General features: G+C 47.2%; 1 protein-coding gene across 2 annotated transcripts in view; it reads left to right on the top strand.

Moving 5' to 3' along the window:
• The window catches only part of WLS (Wnt ligand secretion mediator), a 150,824-nt gene that overhangs the window by 60,184 nt on the left and 69,372 nt on the right, over window positions 1–21,268 (top strand). For both annotated transcript variants that reach the window (XM_020992999.2, XM_020992998.2), the window contains exon 2: window positions 758–1,030. In XM_020992999.2, coding sequence (XP_020848658.1) covers window positions 758–1,030 — 273 coding nt within the window. The remainder of the gene's footprint in view (window positions 1–757; window positions 1,031–21,268) is intronic.

The following is a 21,268-nucleotide window of genomic DNA, read 5'->3' as shown; positions in this document are numbered from 1 at the left end:
TTACAGTTGAGGAAACTGAGGCTGAGAGAGGTTACATGACTCATCCAGGATCACACAGTTAGCACTGCTTCTGCTTTGTCATTCCTCCAGTGACCCTGGGCAGATCCCTTTGGCTTAAGCCTCAGTTTCCTCACCAGTTAAAAAGAGCCCACAATGCCTTTCATACCTGCCTCACAGTGTAGTTACCCATAATGTGATTTGTGAGTCTTAACATGCTGTATGAATGTCAGTAATGTCATTGTTGTTGTTCTTAGAGGGGCTAGCCAGTTCATAAACAAGCATGCGGGCTGGGCCCTATGTTAAGCCCTGAAGCTCACCCTGCAAACTATGTCCCCATAAAACATTCAGATTGTCTGGAAGTCGATCTCAGAGGAGAAGGTTTGAGCAGTGGGGTGGGGCAAGGTGGGATTGGAGTTAAGGCTTATGACAAGCCAGGGGAGCTTCGAGGTCGATGAGGACATGGGAGAATTTTGCAGGTGTGGGGCTTGCTGGGAAGGGCAAGCTGCATGCTTTGTACAAGAATAGTGAGCAGGGCCAGATAGTTGGATCCTAGAATGTGGGGGATGGGGCATTAGTGGTAGGAAGAAATGAGGTCGTGAAGGGCTTCGGATGCCAGGCAAAGGATCCTGGGGTCCTAGGGGGCCACTGGGGCTAAGAGTGTAGGGAGGTGCACAGTCAGTTCTGCACATTCCTAGTCACTTTGAAACATTCCATCCAAGGGTTTTCTTAACCAGAAAACATGTTTTCCTCCTTTCAGCTCCTGGCCCCACTACAGCAGTGTCCTACATGTCAGTGAAATGTGTGGACTCAAAGAAAATTCATCACAAATCCAAGTGGTTCGTGCCTTGGGGCCACAACCATTGTGACAAGATCCGAGACTTTGACGAGGCCCCTCCCAGGCAGATCGAAGCCAACGACATCGTGTTTGCCGTCCACGTTCCGCTGCCTGCCATGGAGATGAGCCCCTGGTTTCAGTTCATGCTTTTCATCCTCCAGCTGGACATCGCCTTCAAGCTGAACAACCAGATCAGTGAGTCCTGTCCTCTTTCCTGACTGGGTGACCTGCCCCATCACTGTGCCCAGCATCAGGGTTCTCTAGGGTGTGAGAGGCAGGGCTTGGGAGGGGAGAGAAGAAAGAGAGAGATAGGAGAGGAGACGAGAGGAGAGGGGAGGAGAAGAGAAGAGAGGAGAAGAGAGAGACAGGAGAGGAGAGAGAAGAGAGGGGGGAGAGAGAGAGAGAGAGAGAGAGAGAGAGAGAGAGAGAGAGAGAGAGAGAGAGAGAGAGAGAGAGAGAGAGAGAAGAGGAGAAAGAGAGAGAGGAAAGGAGAGAAGAAGGAGAGAGGAGAAGAGAGGAGAGAGAGAGAAGAGGGGAAAGAGATAGGAAAGGAGAGAAGAAGAAAGAGAGAGGAGGAGAGGGGAGAGAGAAGAAGGGAAAGAGAGAGGAAAGGAGAGAAGAAGAAAGAGAGAGGAGAGGAGAAGGGAGAGAGAAGAGGGGAAAGAGAGAGGAAAGGAGAGAAGAAGAAAGAGAGAGGAGAGGAGAGGGGAGAGAGAAGAGGGGAAAGAGAGGAAGGAGAGAAGAAGAAAGAGAGAGGAGAGGAGAGGAGAGAGAGAGAGAGAGAGAGGAGAGAGAGAGAGAGAGAGAGAGAGAGAGAGAGAGAGAGAACACACTCTGGATTGGAAGCCAACTGAGCAAGGTTCAAATGGCAGCTCTAAACATTACTCCTTGCAAGGCTAGGCGAGTCACTTAAAGCACTCTGTGCCTCAGTTTCCTCACATGTGAACTGGGGACTGTAACACTTGGAGCCATGGCAGTTTGGATTACGTGACTGCTGAGTCTCCTCATCTGTATGTTAGGCACCACACTACTTGTAACGGAGGCAGTTTGGTAGCAGTGGACAGGGAGCTGTTCTTAAAGGCAGGAAGGCTTGGGTTTGAGGTCCACCTCTGACAAATCCTGTCTTTGGGAGGCAATATGGGGGACAGATCATTTAAGCTCTCAGCGCCCCAGACAGTCCTCTAAGACTAGCCATTGTACACTGGGTGCTGACTGTGTTGAAGAATGGAGTTTTCTTACTGGGACTTTTCTGCACTAACGAAATCACAAATCTGGTCCCCCTAAAACGACAACAAACAATTAGCAAGAGAGGCCCTGGAAGATGGCTAAAGAGGCAATGATGATTTGTGGTTAGAGCACAGAAAGACCTGAGTTCAAAACTTGCTTCAGACATTTAACTAGCTGTATGACCCTGGGAAAGTCACTTAACCTCTGTTTGCCTCAGTTTCCTTAGCTATAAAATGAGGGTGCTGGACTCCAGGGCCTCTCAGGTGCTTTCCAGATTGAAATCATTGATCTTCTCTTACTGACCTAGATTCAAATCCCAGATCTGCCACTGAGTACCTGGGTCACTCCATCTCTCTGGGTCTCTGTTTCCTCCTCTTCAAAATGAAGATTTGGATGAGGTGACCCCTCCCCCAGGTCCCTTCCAGCCTCTCCCACCACATTCACTTGGGGAAGGTGCTTTTGCATGGCTTGTCTGGTACTGTTCTTCTACCTTTGTTGTTACCATTGATGTTGTTTAAAACCACCTGAACAACCCCATGTCCAGGCAAAGTGGGTGGCCACCCAAGCAGTGTATCTCCAACGGTCCCAATAAGCCTCTTGGCCCCAGATAGTCTTCCTTGTTAGCCTGCCTAGAGTTACCAGCATCAAGGTGTACTCCCTTTGAGTAAAGGCAGCAGCTTCAGAACAATTTTGGTTTTTTACATTTTTTTTGTGAATTTTAAATATTTTATTTTTCCAAGTACATGTAAAAAATTTTTAACATTCCTTTTTTAAAAAATTTTGAATTCCAAATTCTCTCCCTTCCTTTCCCCCTACCTCATTGAAAAGGCAAACAATTTGATATCATTTTACACATGCAGTCATGAAAAACGTATTTCTATATTCTGTTGTGAAAGAACACACACACACACACACACACACATACACACCAAGAAAAATAAAGTTAAAAAAATATGCTTTGATCTGCATTCAGAATCCATCGGTTCTCTCTCTGGAGGTGGATAACATTTTTCATTATGGATCCTTTGAATTGTCTCAGATCACTGTGTTGCCTAGAATAGCTGACAGTTGATTATTGTACAGTGTTGCTGTTCCTGTGTACAATGTTCTCCTGGTTCTGCTCACTTCACTTTGCATCAGATCATGTAAGTCTGTCTAGGTTTTTTTGAAATCCTTCTGCTCATCATTTCTTACAGCACAACATTATTCCATCACAATCACAGATCACAACTAGCTCAGCCATTTCCCAGCTAATGGGCATCCTCTCAATTTCCAAGTCTTTGTCACCACAAAAAGAGCTGCTATAAATATTTTTGTGCCTATATGTCTTTTTCCTTAAGAAAAAAACAAAAACTTAAAAAAAATTCTTTGGGACATAGACTTAGTAGCAGTATTGCAGGGTCAAGGAGTATGCATGGTTTTATATCCCTTAGTCATAGTTCCAAATTGCTCTCTAGAACTCCACCAACAGCCTATTAGTTTCCCTATTTTTCCACATCTACTCCAACATTTATCATTTCCCTTTTCTGTCATGTTAGCCAGTCTGATAAATGTGAGGTGGTACCTCAGAGTTGTGTTAATTTTCATTTCTCTAATCAATAGTGACTTAGAGCATTTTTATATGATTATAGATAACTTTATCAGAAAACTGCCTGTTCATATCCTTGACCATTTATCAATTAAGGAATGATTCGTATTCTTATATTTGAGAAATGAGACCTTTATCAGTTTTTTCCCAGTTATGATTACTAATTTTGTATTTCCCTCTATCCTATTTTTTTCTCATATAGCTTTCTCTCTCCTTTCACCCTGTCCCTCTTCAATTGCTTCTGACTACCGCCTTCTCAATCTGCTTCCCTTCTGTCAGCACCCCCCCCATTCTCCACTCTTCCTACTTCTCTGTAGAATAAGATAGATTTATTAACCTGAGTGTATTATTCCCTCTTTGAGCCAATTCAAATGCGTAAGGTTCAATTGTTGCCACTACCACCCCCTGCCATCTTCCCCTCCAGTGTAAAAGCTCTTTTGCTCCACTTTCATGTGAGATAATTTATCCAATTTTACCCCTTTCTTCCCCCATCTCCCAGTGTATTACTCTTTTTCACTCCTTAATTTTATTTTTTAAATATCATCCCATCATAGTCAACTCATACCCATGCTCTCTGTGTATACATACTCCTTCTAACTACCTTAGTAATGTTAAAGTTCTTAGGAGTTAGATGGGTCATCTTCCCATGTAGGAATGTAAACAATTCAATCTTATTGAATCCTTTATGAGTGCTCTTTGCTGTTTACCTTTTTATGCTTCTCATGAGTCTTGCATTTGAAAGCCAAATTTTTAATTCATCTCTGGTCTTTTCATCAAGTATGCTTAAAAGCTCTTAATTTCATTAAATATTCATCCCTCCTCCCCTCAAAAAAAAAACCTGAAAATACTCATTTTGGGGGGTGGTGATTCTTACTTGTAATCCTAGCTCCTTAGCCCTCTACATTCTAAGCCCTCTGATTCTTTAATGTAAAAGCTGCTATATCTTATGTGATCTTGACTGTGACTTCATGATATTTGAGTTTCTTCTTTTTAGCTGCTTGCAATATTTTCTCTTTGACTTGGGAGCTCTGATATTTGACTTTAACATTTTTAAGAGTTTTCATTTTGGGATCTCTTTTAGGAGGTGATCAGTAGATCCTTTCAATTTCTATTTTACCCTCAGGTTCTAGGATATCAGAGTAGTTTCCTTTGATAATTTCTTGAAATAAAGTCTAAGCTCCTTTTTGATCATGGCTTTCAGGTAGTCCAATAATTCTTAAATTATTTCTCCTCAGTCTATTTTCCAGGTCAGTTGTTTTTCCAATGAAATATTTCACATTTTCTTCTATTTTTTTTCATTCTTTTGGTTTAGTTTGATTGTTTCTTGATGTCTCATGGAGTCATTAGCTTCTACTTGCCCAATTCTAATTTTTAAGGAATTATTTTCTTCATTGAGTTTTTCTACCTCCTTTTTAAAATATTTGACCAATTCTGCTTTTTAAGGCATTATTTTCTTCAGTATTTTGTGTGTGTGTGTGTGCATCCTTTACCAAGCTGTTGACACTCTTTTCGTGATTTTATTGCATCACTCTTATTTATTTTCCCAATTTCTACTTTGCCTTTCTTATTTGATTTTTAAAATCTTTTTGTTCTCTTCTAGGAATCCTATTTGGGCCTGAAACCAATTCACCAATTCAATTTCTCTTTGAGTCTTTGGATGTAGCTGTTTTGACATTATTGTCTTCTGAGTTTGTGTGTTTCGATCTTCCCAGTCTGAAGAGTAACTTTCTGTTGCCAGATTCTTTTCTGTAGATGTTGTTGTTGGCTCATTTTCCCAACTGTGTGTTAACTTTATGTTAGAGTTGGGTTCCCGGGGCAGAGACTGTCCCAAACCTCAGTTTTTTTGTACTAATGTTTTCAGAGCTGGTTCTGAGGATCTATAAGTTTTAAGTTCTCCTAAGGTGGTATTATCTGAGGAGAAGTGTGGTCACTGCTCTCTTGGCCTGTGCTCTGGTTTGCGAGTGATCACGAACGCTCTTTTCTGTCTTGGAGCTGTGACCAGGGTCCCCATCCCTTGAGGCCTCCTGCACTAGTGTGCTAGTGCCCCTCCTTGTCCTGGGATCGTGACCCAGGACTACACCCTGTACCAGCAAAGGAAACCCTATGATCTCCTTCTGACCAGCATCTAATCTCTTACCATCTGTGGGTTGAGAGCTCCCCTGCCGATTCAGGTGCCCCCAAGGCCTTCTGCCTGGACTGTCCTCTCCTCTCACTCCAATGAGACAGACCTTTCTCACTGGCCTTCTAAGTTGCCTCAGGCTAGACAGTCGTTTCACCCCTTCTTTTCTTGGTTTTGACACTCTAGGATTCATTCTGAGGCATTTTTAAAAGTTGTTTGGAGCAGAATTTGGGAGAGCTCAGGTGAGCTTCTGCCTTTACTCTGCCATCTTGGCCATAAATATTCAGAAGAATTTGTTAAAAGATCACGTTATAGAGGAAGAGTAACATTTACCCACTGTCTCCTTCTCTAGTATTCCATTATCCTACAAGGAAGGGAGAGGTAGTAGGGTCATGAAATCATAGATTTAGTCCCAGAAAAAACCTTAGAGGCCACAATGCCCAACCCCGTCATTTTACAAATGAGGAAACTGAGGCTGAGAGCAGTTAAGTGACTCACACAGCTAGTAAGTGTCTGAGTCTGGATTTGAACTCAGGTCTTCTCGGCCCAGCGCTCTCCCCATGGCACCCTTGGGCTTCCTTGGGTGTAGCAGGTAGAGTGTTGAACTGGGATTCAGGAGGAAGTAGTATCAATCGTGCCTTGCACTTTGTATGCCACGGTGAAGGCACTCTGGAAATGCTAGCTATGACTATCTTATTTTCTCTTTAGAAGGTTGTACTCCCATTATAAAGCCCCTCACCATCTGCTTGAACCCGAACAATGGCTACCTTGAAAATAAAAACACACTTGCACCCTTCTATAGAGTTTAATAGATCACAGCCCTACCATGGTCAAGAGGCTTAGAGAAAGGGGCCCAGAAAGGTGCAGTGACTTGTCCATGGTCACACGGCTACAGAGTGCTTATGGTAGGATTCGCACAAAAGTCATCCTCATTCCAAGGCCAGCCCCTTAGTTACTGTTTGCCTTTCAAGGTGTTATCTGTTTATACAAAATAACATGGCAGATGGACTCTTATAAACAAACCCAGCTGATACCTGAAGCCATCCTGTTGTCCAGAAACTGATGAGTGAAGCATTCTGCTGAGCAGGAAGGCCAGGTGGGTGGGTGGACTGCGTGGGCCACTGGCTTTCATGTGGGCAGGCTGGCGGTTGGTTTGGGGGATTTCACCCCAGCAGCTTTGTTTGTGGGTACTTGGGCTGGCTTTGATTTAGGGTGATGCCATCTTTTCCCAGGGCCCCCACCTTTAACCTAGATCATAAGGGAATTTTTACAAAACTCCATGGTTCAGTCTTCTAACAGAACCCTGTTTCCCACTGAACCTCCGAGGCAGGAAAGGAGGCCTCTGTTCCTTAGTAACTTAGAGAGGAGCCCTCTCCAACAGCCGGGGCTATTCATTGGAGGGGAGTTCCCCTTTTTACAGTGGTTCTAGGCTTCCTAGATTTCTCTGGGCTTTTTGTTTGTTTATTTGTTCTGTTTTTGGTTTTGGCCATGCAATGATACCAATACAAGTTCCATTAGGAGGACTGTGGTTTACTGGAAAGGATCCTGGCTCAGGAGTCTGAGGCCTTGGGTTCCAATCCCATGTCTTCCCTTTACTTTACTCCTTGTTTGTACTTGAGTCAAGTTACTTAGCTCCTTTCTCCCTCAGTTTCCTCACCTGAGCACTTCCTATGCTCACTGATTCCCAGGTGCCCAGGAGAATACTAGAGGCAAGGGAAAGGGATGGGAGGGACGTGGACAGACCTGTGTTTTCATTGGTGTAAATAGGTGCCCCCACCTGTGCAGGCTATCCCATCTTTGCAATTTAGTCTTATGATGGGGGCTTTTCCACCTGAGCAATGGGAACTTACTTTAAAACCATTTTGATAGCTGTGTTTCATGGGAGGGGACTAAGAGCTCCTGTCCTGGAGAGTGGACCAGAAGATGGATGGGCAGGAGGTCAAGTCAGAGAATGAGGAGAACCCCCATCAGCAAGGGTTTATTAAGCACCTCCTGTATTCCAACTGCTACTCAAAATGAGCATGAGCTTCCATTCTTATGAGGGGAGATAAGAAGTCCACGTGTGTGTATGTGTATATACATACCTAGGTATATGTATACATATATATATATATGTATGTGTATATATGTACTCTACACACACAGTAGAAATACAAAATGAACAAATACAACCACATATAAATTAGTTAAATATAAGGTAGTTTGCGGGGAAGGAGGGAGCAAGTAGTTGGAGGCATCAGGAAAAGCTTCCCGTAGGGTATTCTCATAATTTTACAAATTCATTTTACCTATATTTACCTATACTTTACGAATATAAAGACATAGAGGCCCAATGACTTACTTACCCGGGGTCACACAAATAGTAAGTGTCAGAGGGAAGATGTGACGAATCCAAGCCTCTCTCCACTGCTCAGCCCTCTGTAGATCCCTTCCCATCTCCCCATCCCTCCCTCCTCTCCCCACATTTCCTCCTTCTATTTCCCTGGTTTGAGCCAGGAGGACAGGAGTGGACAGTAAGGCTGCAGATGTGGATGCCCAGATGTGTTGGGCCCTGGTTTGGGGCCACCGTGACTTACTTGAGTAGGAACGAATCTGGTTGGAGCTCTGCCTCTGAGTTACACAGGCAGATATTAAAGACTCTTCATGCTTCATTTTAGACTTCAGGATTTAAAAAATAATAATAATCCCCAGAAAAATCAGCCAAGCTCCCAAGGTGCCTGCTGTTTGGTCTGCCATGGGATTGATTCTGGCTGCTGCCTTTTAAAAAGGGAGGTGGGAGGAGTGGGGAGGGGGCTGCTTCAGGCCAGCTCCTGGCAGGGAGAAGGAAATAGTCAGGGCTGCTGTGAGCAGCCTCATAGATCTCTGGAAAGACTTAATAAACATAATCCAGATTAAAAAAAATATTTACCGAGCCTTAGACTCTCTTCTTTTTCCTTTTTAGGACAAAAGTTTCCAAAGTCCCCGGCTGTCATTCAGGGAGAACTGCTTCCTGCTCCTCCAAAGGCAGGAGGTGGTTTTCAGCCTTTCAGTAGACTGGGAATAATAGAGTGAAAGGGCTGGGGGGGAAATTTCAGCCACTCCAGGGATTTGCAGATGTTTGGGAACTGAGTAATTGAGCTTCTACTGGAAACCCATTGAAAATGGAAGCCAGGCCTGGTCCATTGCAAGTGGGGTTGGTTGGACTGATCTGGCCTCCAGACCCTGCTGGAAGGACCCTAGGGGGAGAGATCAAAGGCAGCCCTTTGCTGGGAGTCAGCCTGTCTTGCTGTCACTTCTTTCCTGTGCCACAGGCTGTTGAAATAGAGGCTCTGGTAACTGTTGGCATGCATGCATGAATGACTGAACGAACAAACAAATGAATAAAAATGCATTTGTTAACCACATATCCCTTTCCAGTCACTGGCTAACTGCTCAAGACACAAATACAAACAATAGGAGAGTCTTTGCCCTCAGGGACCTTTTGTTCTTAAGAGAGGATGGCTTGCACTGGGGAACAGAGGGGAGACCTCCCTTCCTGGAGGAGAGTTCTGGACAGGGAGCCAGGGAGAAGGAACGGCATTTGGAGTCTCCAGGCACTGGATAGGGAGGCCTTACCTCGGCTGGTAGGGTTTGTCTGAGTGGGGAAGGCAGGGCTAGGCGTGTTCAACATGGAGGGCGCTGTCATCCGTCCCTAGAAGGAGTTGGCCTATTGTGGACTGAGTCTTGGCCAAAGCTACACAGTGAAGGACGGCCAGGATGCTTGTTCTCTGATGATCACCACTGTTAGGATCTTAGATCCAGACACAAAATCGTGTTTATTTTCTTGTTATAGCAAATAACTCTGCCTTCTAGAGCCACGGGCTCTTTTGTAACAAGGATGGATGGGGTCACTTAGCCACTGACTGGCTTAGAAATACTTTGGAATTCAATGGGAGTCCTGGGTCCAGGGTGCGAATTCTGTTCCTGCTCCTCAGTACTGGTGTAACTTGGAGCAAGGGACAGGGCTCTCCAGGTTTCTAAAGAAAAGGAGAAAAGGAATGGTACCAGCTAGCTTCCAAGAGGCATTGGGGTATAGTGTTGGACTTGGAATCAGGAAAACCTGGTTCAAATCCTCCTAAACTAGATATGGGTGAGTCCCTTTAGTGTCTCCCAGACTCAGTTTCTTCATATGTTAAATGGGTAGGTCGGACTTGGTGTTCTTTAATATCCTTCCCAACTCTAAATCTATGGTCTGTGACCTCCAAGGACCTTTCTGCGTCTAGATATATGGTGCTAGGTCCTTTGAGCTGAGAGCATACATGAGAGAACATTTAAACGTCTTGAATATATGTGTGTGTGTGTGTGTGTGTGTGTGTGTGTGTGTGTGTGTGGGTGGGTGGGTGTGGGTGTGGGTGTGTCACAGTAGAGAGAGCGCCAGGCCTGGAAGCAGGAAGACTCCTTGTTCTGAGTTCAAATCTGGCCTCAGATAATCCTAGCAGTGTCACCCTGGATAAGTCACTTCACCCCGTTTGCCTCAGTTTCCTCGTCTGTAAAATGAGTTGGAGAAGGAAATGACAAACCACTCCAATATCTCTGCCAAGAAAACCCCAAATGAGGTCTCAAAGAGTTGGACATGACTGAATCTACTGAACACCAACATGTATGTGTATGTATAATGATATGATAATACGAACATACATACTCTAGTGGCCGTGACCTTGAGTCCACATATACATATGGGTAGCCCACTTAAGTCCACCCTTCCCCATGCTGCTTGAGATGGGAGGAGGTGGTGACTCATTGCATACCTCATCTCCTCCAGCTTTATTTCCCTCCCTTCCCCCCTTCCCAAAGTCCAGTATTTACAAGTCTGTAAGGAGACTGGGTGAATCAGTTTAACCACTAATTTAAGGAAAAGAAAGAGACTAGAAAATGTGGAGAGCAGATTACATCTATGAGTTTGTACACAGTGGATGATTAACCCAGACTGGGGAGGGTTGGTTTGAGGATGTTTGTTTACTCTGGTTCCCGGGATTATCTCCGTTTGGGGAGGATCTTTGATAGCTCTCTGGCACTTTGGAATGGGAATGAACCCTTCAGGATGTTGTTTGTGTTGCCCACAAGTCTGGGAACCTCTTGGCTGTATTTGCTTTGGGATATAATTATTGATAAGCCCTTTTCATTTGGATAACATCACTCTAAAGCCTTCCGGATCCGTCCCTGGTGCCTTCAAAAATGATTGTTAGTCGTAGACAAGAAAGACTTAATAAGTGAAAAGGACCGACTGGGACCAGTGGAGGCCTTCAGAAGTCTAGCCAAGATTAGCCAGATGTCAGACTTAGTGATGTGCAGGGCTTGGGAACTTCCCCATAGAGTGGAGGAGCCCTGAGCAGGCCTGCAGCTCACCTGGCTCCAGACACTTGCTTGCCTGTCTTTGTCCCTTCCATCCTTTCTCATTCATAATATTTTTAATGTATTTATTTCACCAGCATTTAGCATTTCTCCCTTCCACTGTCTTCCCCCATCGGACAACAAAAAGACAAGTCCTCTTGGTCCTCTTGGGCAGGAAACTGGGGTCCGGAGAAGTTAAATACTTGACCCAAGGTCACACGGCTAGTTAGTCGTAGGTAGCCAGAATGGCCATTATCGCCTTCTTGTTTTCACTAGCTGCCCTGTCCTCCTTTAAAGCCAGGATGTAGCTCTAGCCATGATTGGAAACTTAGTGGATGGTAGACCCCAGAGCTAGAAGAGACCATGAAAGTCACCAAGTCCTACTTCTTCATTTTACAAGTGGGTAAACTGAGGCTCATTGTGATTAAGTGATAGGCTCAAGGACACACAGAACTGGGCACTCAGGTCCTGTGACTTCCAAGAGCTCTTTCCATTGCACCCGGGCTACCCTTTCCCCCACTTGTGCTTCCTGGACCTGGGTTCAAATCCTGATTTAGGCACTAGGCGAGTCACTGGACCTCCAAAGCTTCTTTTCACTGTACCCATGCTGGTTCTCCAATGCTTTCCTGTTGGCTTGGGTTCTGTGAGATACTGGGGGCTGGTCTCTCCATGAGGATGTATTTCAGTGCTGAAGTTTCTGGGCATGCCACATGTATTGGGTGGCTGCTAGGTGTGGTGGGATCTGTGCAGAGACTTTGCCCTGGTTCCCTGTTCTCTTCCCCCCCCCCCGTGCCTGCCTTCCAGTGTCGCAGTGTCTCCCCCTCGAGGTTGAGGACCCTCTTTTTGCCTTTCTTTGTATCCCTACCCAGTGGTACTTGATAAGGAAATGCTCATGAACTAATTAGCCAATTAATCTGGAAGACTAGGCATACCCATCCCCCCCTGCTGGGTAGGACTTCCGAGCTGGAAGGGACCTGAGCCATCCTCTCTGAGCTTGTTTTAAAACAAGGGATCTGAGGCACCCCAGAGAGGGCGAGGGGATGGGCCCCAGAGCGGATGGCAGCCAAAGGCTAGACGAGGAGCCCGCTCCCTCCTCCTCCCCTGCCTCCCGGTGTTCTGTGTCTTGTCTTGGGTCTCTCCATTACCGCCTCACCCAGCTTGGACCGCAGCATAAGCCCCCAAGCTCCTGTTAACTTAGATGCAGGATGAGGGCTAGAGAAGCCAGAGGTTTGTACCAAGGAGGTGCAGTGGATCAAAGCACCGGGCTTGGAGTCAGGAAGACTGGGGTTCAAATCCTGCCTCAGATGCCGAAAGCCTGGACAAGTCGTGTAGTATGTCGGTGCCTCCGTGCCCTCCTGTGTGAAGGAGGGGAGGGGTGGGACTTGTCGACTTCTGGTTCCCTTCCTGCTCTAAATCTGGGCTCCTATGAGTTTCTCCAGGGGGAGTGGGGTAAGAATAGGAGAAGGAGGGAGAGGGCAGTGGGGGCAGAGAAACTGAAACATGTACAAGCCCGCCCTGAGAGAGACTGGCTCTGGAGTCCGCACAGAGTTCAGATTCTGCCTCGGATGCTTCCCTGCCGTGGTGATCTTGGGTGATCCCATAGTCACTTGGGCTCCGTCTCCTCATCGGTTCAAAGGACAGGGCTGGGCTGTGCCGCCTCTGAGGTTTCTTCTTCAGGTCTGTGACTCCTCCTGGCTCCTCATGACCTCGAGCAGGACTTCTCTCCCATGCTCAGTATGGCTCTGACCTTTTTGTCTGCTGCCCTGCCCCTCCAAAAAGTAGAGGACAGCTGTTTAATGTGGTATACAACAGGAGCTTAACAAAGAAGGCCAGGGAAAATGTGCATCCTCGGTACTCAGCACGATGCCCGGCACAGTGTTTATTGGCATTGATGGTGAAGCCGGTCCTTTCCCCAAGAACATAGAGTCCAAGAGGCACAAAGCCATGGTGAGCTTTCTTAGGCCCAGTTTACCAGGAGGACCACCGAGGCAGGAGGGGGCTTTGGACGGAAGCCCCCCGCTTCAGAGGCGGCTGAGGGCCCGCCACAAGAACGTAGGAAGAATCCGACCATCGTGGGCCTTTTTTTAGGGCACTGTCTAACGGTTTGGTACGGGTCCATGTGGGGTCCAGTACAGCTTAATTGATACCAGAATGGGCATTTTGAACTGCGGATGCTCAAGACTGAAGCCTGTGTATAATGCTCTAAGCTTAGTCTTAAACTTTTAGCCAGAGGAGCTCCAGGGCCAATTAGCACCTTCTCTCTGATTTAGGAATGAAAAGCTAAGGGATTTGCTCCATTTCCCAGCCTCTGTGGGCTCAAGGCAGCATTATAATCTCAGGGCTTTATGACTCCAAGGTTGATTCTCCAGCCTCTACTGAGTGTCCCCCCTGGAGTCAGGAAGACCCGAGTTCAAATCCAGCCTAAGGCACTTACTGGCTTTGTGACCCTGGGCACGTCATTTAACCTCTTCCTCACTTTCCTCAACTGTAAAGTGGGGGTAACAATTGCACCTACCTCCCAGGAGGGTTGTTGTGAAGAGCAGATGAGATCCTAATTGTAATAAGCATTTAGTGCCTGGTACAGAGTAGGAACTATTCCCTTCCCTACCTCTGCCTTATGACTTGTAATGACTTATAAACATTCAGAATTTTCCCATGGCCCAGAGTAAGGTCTAAAGATGTAACCAGGACTAATTCTGCCTGACTTCAAACCACTCACTGCCTTCCCACTTCGCAGTCAGAGCTGTCTTCTCCCATCTTGCTGAATGGACCCGAATGTGAGCCTTTTGGGAGCCTCGGAAACAAGGGGAATGTCGATTACCAGCCCAAGCCAGCCTTTTCCACCTGTGAGAATTTAACCTTAAGAGTTTGGGAAGTTCACCTTTGTTCTTAGCTTCATGTGGGTATGCTCTGTGACCCCTGGACGTTGGAGTCGCAGGACTTGGGTTCAAATTCTGACTCCTCAGATGGATGACTGGGTAAATCATTAAATCACTGGGCCTCAGTTTCTGGAATTCTAGAATCCTGTTTTTTTAGAGTGACTGTCTTAATCATCTAATCCCAGCTGAGGCAATGGAATCCTTCCCCTGTTAGGGGCTCAGCTTCTTCTCTCTCCTCCTCCTCCTCCTTCCCAGTTTTTGAGCTGGAGGGAATCTCCCACTTGAGGGGCTTCGCCGTCTGGCCCACCCCTGTCTCTAAAGAGGCCACCTCAGCCTCATTTCCTGGTTAGGGTATGTATGAATGTTACTTCCCTGGGCCGCAAACCCAGCTGTGCTGGCATAACAAAGGCCTGGAGAAATCTGCATGCTTTTGTTGCTCCCTTTGATGTGGGAGTCATCTGGAGGCCTGAATAATGCAAAGAGACCAGTGGTAGTCCTTATCTGGGAATGCATCTGGGCTCTTTGTCACCTACACTTTTAAATGCGGGGTGATGGGGAGGCCCATTCTAACCCCTACAGATTTCCTCTCCTCTCAACCCCTAAGTAACTTGGAGGATCCCCAAGACATACTGCGGGTTTTAAACTTGAATAGCTGGCGGTAGCTTCTCCAGTACTGAGTTTGGAGTCAGGGAGGCCTGAGTTCAAATCTTGTCTCAGGTAGTTATGTGAGCCTGGGTACTTAATTTTCCTCACCTCAGTTTCTTCATTTGTAAAAGGGGGTCATTATAATAGCACAGTGGAAGATATGAGTTCAAATCCAACTGCATGTGTGAGCCTGGGTAAGCCACTTAACCCCATTTGCCTTAGTTTCCTCATCTGTAAAATAAGCTGGAGAAGGAAATGGCAAACCACTCTAGGATCTTTGCCAAGAAAACCCCAAATGGGCTCACAGAGAGTTGGACATGACTGAAAGCCATTCAACAACAATATCTAGGTCACATACATATGTGTATATATGTGTGTGTTTACATGTGTATATGTATAGGGTTGTTTATATATACCCGTCTATGTATATTGTATGTGTATTTACACACACACACACACACACACACACACACACACACTCTTTTGAGTCTCAACTACCTGGGATAGTTGTTATAGGTTATTGTTATCCTTATTTTAAAAATAAGGAAACTGAGGCTCTGAGGCTACTCTCCTGCCAACGGTCAAATAGTAAGGGTAGGAGGAAGGATTGGCACCCAGATCTCTTCCACCTAGAATTTTCCTTCCAGTACCATGTTGTGGCCTAGAGGGGTGAAAGCTGAAAGCCATACACTAGTAATGGGCTTAGCCAGAGTTTGAACCAGGTCCTCTGACCCCAAATCTGGCAGTTTTCCTGCTCATTCTGCCCTGCTTCCTCATTCACAGCCTACTTGATTGCACTAATTAGGGGTGGATTCAATCGAAGGGCCCCTCTTGAGGACCTAGAGGGCCACATGTGACCTTGAGGCCGAAGGTTCCCCACCCCTGCCACTAGCATGTAGGAAAATTTCTAGAGATCCCGATGTTGGTGTGAGATCACTGGCATAAATATTGATAAATGAATGAAGATTTGATTTGGTTTAATTCAAAAAACTTTTATTAATCACCTACTATGTGGCAGGTGCTGTGATGGATGAAAGGAAACAGTCTCTGCCTTCCAGGAGACTAGACTCTAGTCTCTTGTACTAGACTCTAGTTTACTCTAATTATTTACAGATGAAAACAAATATCATCCCCTTTAGTTAGTAAAAGGAGATTTTTTAAATTTAGTTTTTTTAATCAACAAAAAATCTCTCTCTCTCTCTCTCTCTCCTCTCTCTCTCTCTCTCTCTCTCTCTCTCTCTCTCTCTCTTCCCCTCTCTCTCTCTCCCTCTCCTCTCCCTCCTCTCCCTCTCTCTCTCCTCTCCCTCTCTCCCTCTCTCTCTCTCCTCTCCTCTCCCTCTCTCTCCCTCTTCTCTCTCTCCCTCTCTCTCCCTCTCTCCCTCTCTCTCCTCTCTCTCCCTCTCTCCCTCCTCTCCTTCTCTCTCCTCTCCTCCTCCTCCCCCATTGGAATAAAGAAAAACAAAACCTTTATACTAAATAGTGCTTAGCACAGTGCCTGGAACATAGTAGACGCTTAATAAATGTTTATTGAATTGGAATAGGCGTGGTCAAGGAAGAGCATCCCTGAGTTGTTGGCATGTTCCAAAGCACGCCTGTCTCTCTGTGTGGTCTGGGAAGTCGCCCTTCAGGCCGGGGGTGGGTGGCACACTTTGTCACTGGGCTCCTGAAATCATAGTTGGTGGCTGCTTTGATCAGAGCTCTGGAGTCTGGAAGGAGACTCCTGAAAGGATGCCCAGTGAGTCAGCCTCCTTCCAGGGATGACTTGGTACCCATGCTCTCTCTGCTTCCTTTGCTCAGCCTTTGAGACATTCCCTACTCAGCTAATAACAGCCGGCATTGTTCTAGTCTTTTAAGGTTTGCGGGGTGCTTTGTGTCATCTCATTAAATCCTCACAATCCTGGGAAGTAGGTGCTGCTCTTAACCCCACATTATAGCTGAGGAAACTAAGGCAAAGTGACTTGCCCAGGGTCACCCGACTAGCGAGTGTCTGAGGCTAGATTTGAGCTCAAGCCTTTCTGACTCCAGGCCCTATGTTCTGTCCTTTAGGAAAAGCTTCGTGTAGGAAGTGCTACCATTTTTGAGCCTGAAGAAGGAAGGAAAAAGGGGAGCCAGCCTGGCTGGTGGCATCAATTTGCAGCCCTGTTGTTTAGAGAGGGCGCCACTTGGGTGACCTAAGAACCCCAGCCCACCCCCACCTTCTGCCCCACTGCTAACATTGCCGTCTCCAATGCTGGTTTTCTATCGATTCTGAGGTCAAAATGAGGACCCTTGGATGGGCATTATGGGAAGGCAGATTTCTGGTGAATTTTGCCCAACAGTCAGAACCAGTACGAGTCCTTGGATCATGGGTTTAAAACTGGGAGGACCTTAGAGGCTGTCTAGGTGAACCCCCATTTTACAGATGAAGACGCTGAGGCTTAGAAAGATTAAATGCCTTGCCTAATCTCACACAGTGACAGAGGCAGGAGTTGGGCCCAATTTCTCCAAATCTTATGTACTTCCCATACTTCCCTCCCTTGAGGAGTTGGGAACTCCCTGGTACAGAAGAAGGTTTTTTGTTTTTTGGGTTTTTTTGTTTTTTGCATGGATTGGGAAGCTGGACTGCATTAACCTCTCATGGCCCTTACTTTCTCCTCATCTGCAGAAGGAGGAGGGAGTGGTCCCTTCCAGCTTGAAATCTGTGATTCCCTAATTCTGTCTCATCTTATCTTGTCTTTCTGAAGAGTCCAAGAAGACAAGCAACCTCAGCCTCTTGAAATTGAATCACTGCCCGGCTGGTGTAGACCCCACCCCATGTTTTATTTTAAAGAAGGCTGCAGCTCAGTTCTCAAGTGGATTGCATTTTATCTTATTTCATTTTACATTTTTAAATGTTGGCTTCTGTTCCTTCCAAGTTGTTGGGTGGGCAGAGAGTGGTGGTGTACTGGAAGTGTATTTTTAGTGTGACATTAAAAAATGTATCACAGACCAGCACAGGAAGCAGCCACTCTTAGGTGAGTCAGTGTATAAATAGCCAAGCGGAGTTTTGGTCAAGCAGTGACTGGCCTTTCCGCCAGCTGTGCTGTCCAGCTCCAGCTTGGGAACTGAGGCACAAGAGCCGTGGGCCACACGAGGATGGAAACTCCTTGGGGGCAGGACCTCTGGCTTTTAGCCTTTGGCACAGGGCAAAAGCTTGACTAAGTTATCAATAGCAGGGCTAAGAGAGAATGAAGACATGGAAATTGGGACAACCACCAGGAGGCACCTGTAGATGAGAGGTTGCTACAGACACTGGTCATGGCCAAACTCTCCCTCCGTGGTTATAGACAGTAATGAGCTGGTGTTTACATGATGCGGGGAGGTTTTCTTGATCCTCTCTGGCCCTCATGCCTCAGGGCAGTGACCTGCTGGGCCTGTAAGGTGATTCCCAAGGTGATGTTGGCTCTAGAGCTAGCTCAAGGGACTCTGAATTGGAATCCCTGGAGACTCTCCCTCACCACCTCCCTCCTCGGGATCCCTGGTTCCCTTTCTGCTGAGCCCAGATGGGGTCTTCTACAGAAAGTCTCATCAGGTCTCCCCAGCTTCTCCTCTGGGGTTAGCTTAGACCTCCTCTGTGTTTTATATGTATCTAATTGCTTACATGTTGTGTTCCCCTCCGAAGGTAAGCTCCCTGAGGCCAGGGACTCTGCCTTCCTGTGTATTGCCAGCACTTAGAGGAGAGTATGGCACATAGTAAGCACTTCACGAAAACTAGTGAATCGATTGACATCCCATCACTGGAAATACGCCATAGGCCACCGGTGCCTCCCTGGAGCTTTCTGCTGCCCTTAGGATGAGTCGGAATCCCCTCAGAGACTGTGCTGCTCCTAGACTGGTGGCCAGAGAATGTGGCTGGCAAATATTCACACAGAAGATGGCACTTTGCCCCATTCCATGAATGCCTTCTAGCCCTTCCTCCATTCTTTCTATCCCTCCCTGTTTCCTTCTTCCTTCCTTCCTTCTCCTATATATTTTATTTTATGCACTTAAAACATTTCTGAGCAGAGGTGTGTTAGCTTTGCCCAAGGTGACCATGGAGCACAATTGGGAGAGGCCCTCCAGCCACGTCCGGAGGCTGCCCATCTATGCCTGCCTGCCAGTCCGTTCTGTGGGACTCTCTGTGGCTCCATGCAGCCTCCTCCAAGCTCCACTGGGCCGTTCTGAGGCGCCTTGGATACCAGTGGGCACGGGGGTTGTCTCCTGTCCCTCCATCCTGTCCATCTCCTTCCTCTGGCACTCCTTGAGCTGCCCCGTGCAACTGCTGCGACCACCATATTCCTTCCCCATCACCCTCTGAGGGCTCTTTGTATCCATTTCTCAGAGTCTGGGAGAAGAGGGTTGGAGAGGGGGAAGGGTTCCCACCCCACAGCCATCCACCAATGTAGAAAGAGTCTCGTGGTCCAATAGATGAGCCACGAATTTGAGGGGTGAGTCCCGTAGATGTAGACAGAGGGAAAAATCAATCATGCAAGAAGGCATTTGGAGGGAGGACTAGGAAAGTAGAGCCCCTGGCTCCACACTGCTGCTCTCTGGGGTAGCACTTTGTGGGCATTTCTCCAGCTTTTGCCAAGGCTGAGCCAGGGGTGGCTCTTATTCACCAGTCGCCCGGGGCTCCTGAGGCCGTGAGGCGGGCACTGTGGTTCCACGCTCTCTGGGGCCTCATGAGCTGTTCTTCACCCTGGAAGGACTGACTCGGAGTCTGACTGGTGAGGTCCGGTGGCCCACACCTGTGGCGAAGGCTCTTAACGATGGAGACAGGCAGGTCACTTATGCAGCTCGGGCCCAGCCACCTTTCCCAGCAGAACAAGGCCAGGGTGAAGGCTTGTGAGATGGATTATCCATGTGAATCACACTGGCCCACCTCCAGCAATAACACAGCAGCCTAGTCACTGGGGCGAAGGTGGCAGCCCTCTGAAGGAATGATGGTGAGCTCTGGGGTGACATTTGCCTCCTGGCACAGGCCCCCAAAGGGAAGCCGAGTCACGGACAGGGAGGGGATGGGAGAAGCCGGTCACTGTCAACAAATACGCCCTTGTTTCTTTTGAAACCTGAGCCCACTCTCCTCCCTGCCAAGGCTGCTTGGGTCCTGTTGCTTGGGCTATGGGGGAACTAAAGCCATTTTAGGAACAGAGAGGGGGATTTAAAATAAAGACTCCTTTTTCTAACTGTGCCCCTAGTGATACAGGATGATTTCAGCAGTAACTCTAATGTTTTCATCCCAGACTAATGCAGAATTAGATGAGGTGAGAGGAGGGAGGGCTGGCTCATCAGAGATCATAGAGTTAGACCAGGAAGTGACCATAGAGTCTAACTCTAGCCCCTTCACTTTCCAGATGAGGAAACTCAGGCATAGTGAGATGACCTGAGGTCACACAACTAGTAAATGCCTGGGGCAGGATTCGAACTTGTCTTTCTGACTCCAAGTCCAATGTCCTATCCACTACATCCTGATGCAATAATTATTTCTAGAATAGAATACAGCAACCTTGTGTTGGACAGAACCTCAGAGGTTATCAGGTCCTCTCCCCCTCAATTTACAGGGGGAGACACTGAAGGCCAAAGGGATTGTTGACTGGCCTCAGGTTGCTTAGGTAGTAAAGATGAGAAGGCAGGACTTGAACCCAGGCCCTTTGCTTTTTTGAGCCAGCGTTGTTTGCTGTCATCCTCCGTCTTTGTGGCACCGGCCAGGTGGTATCTAAAGGGCAGCTAATCAGAGGACTCACCCCCTCCCCCAGGCCTCTCTCCTCCAATTCTTCCCCCGGCAGCCCAAGGTGCTGTCCCAGAACCACCCTGGGAGGGGTGCAAGGCAAGAATTCAGATCCTATGGCTGGATCTGGGGTAGAAACTATGCATTTATTTGTCACTTCATGGTTTGCAAATATCTTGCTTCCTCTCACAACAACCTTGGGAGATGGGCGCTATTATCACCCCCATTCTATGGAGGAGGAAACTAAGGCAGGCCGAGGTCACGTCCCTTTTCCTGGGTAAGTAATCATTCAACATTTATTAAGCACCTACTGTGTGTCAGACCTTGTGCCAAGCCCTCAGGATACAAAAAGAGGCAAGTGACAGTCCCTGCCCTCCGGGAGCTCACCATCTAACCACAAACCCACAAATGCAGAAACAAACTACACGGGGCACACATGGGAATGAGGAAGAGAGAGAAGCGCTAGAATTACGAAGCTTGGGAAAGGCTTTCTGCAGAGGGTGAGACTTTAGCTGGGCCTTGAAGGGAGCCAGGAGGCGGAGCGGAGGGAGAACGTTCCAGGTGGAGGGGCCAGCCAGAGAAGATGCCCAGAGCCAAGAGACAGAGGGCCTTGTTCAGATCAGCTATCTGAGGCAGGATCTGAACTCGGCTCTCTTTGACATCCACAGCGCCGCCTGGCTGCTTCCTGAGTCACAGCTGGAACATGACAGCTGGTCCTCCTCATCCGTGGGGCTCCCAAGAGGTGACCAAGAACAAGTCTCCTAGAATGGGAGCCTTTGAAGCCTTCATTTTATATTGATAAGGGGCTCTGAGAGGTTCACAGCCACTAAGTCACACACAGTGAGTCATAAATAACATCATAGAATTAGAGGTCGAAGGTCCCTGAGGCCCCCCTGAGAGG

This window comes from Phascolarctos cinereus, unplaced genomic scaffold (genome assembly GCF_003287225.1).
Source record: "Phascolarctos cinereus isolate Bilbo 61053 unplaced genomic scaffold, phaCin_HiC Scaffold_5;HRSCAF=322, whole genome shotgun sequence".
In the NCBI taxonomy this organism is placed as follows: domain Eukaryota; kingdom Metazoa; phylum Chordata; class Mammalia; order Diprotodontia; family Phascolarctidae; genus Phascolarctos; species Phascolarctos cinereus.
The sequence above is the reverse complement of the archived record's forward strand: the minus strand, read 5'-3'. Positions and strand labels throughout refer to the sequence as shown.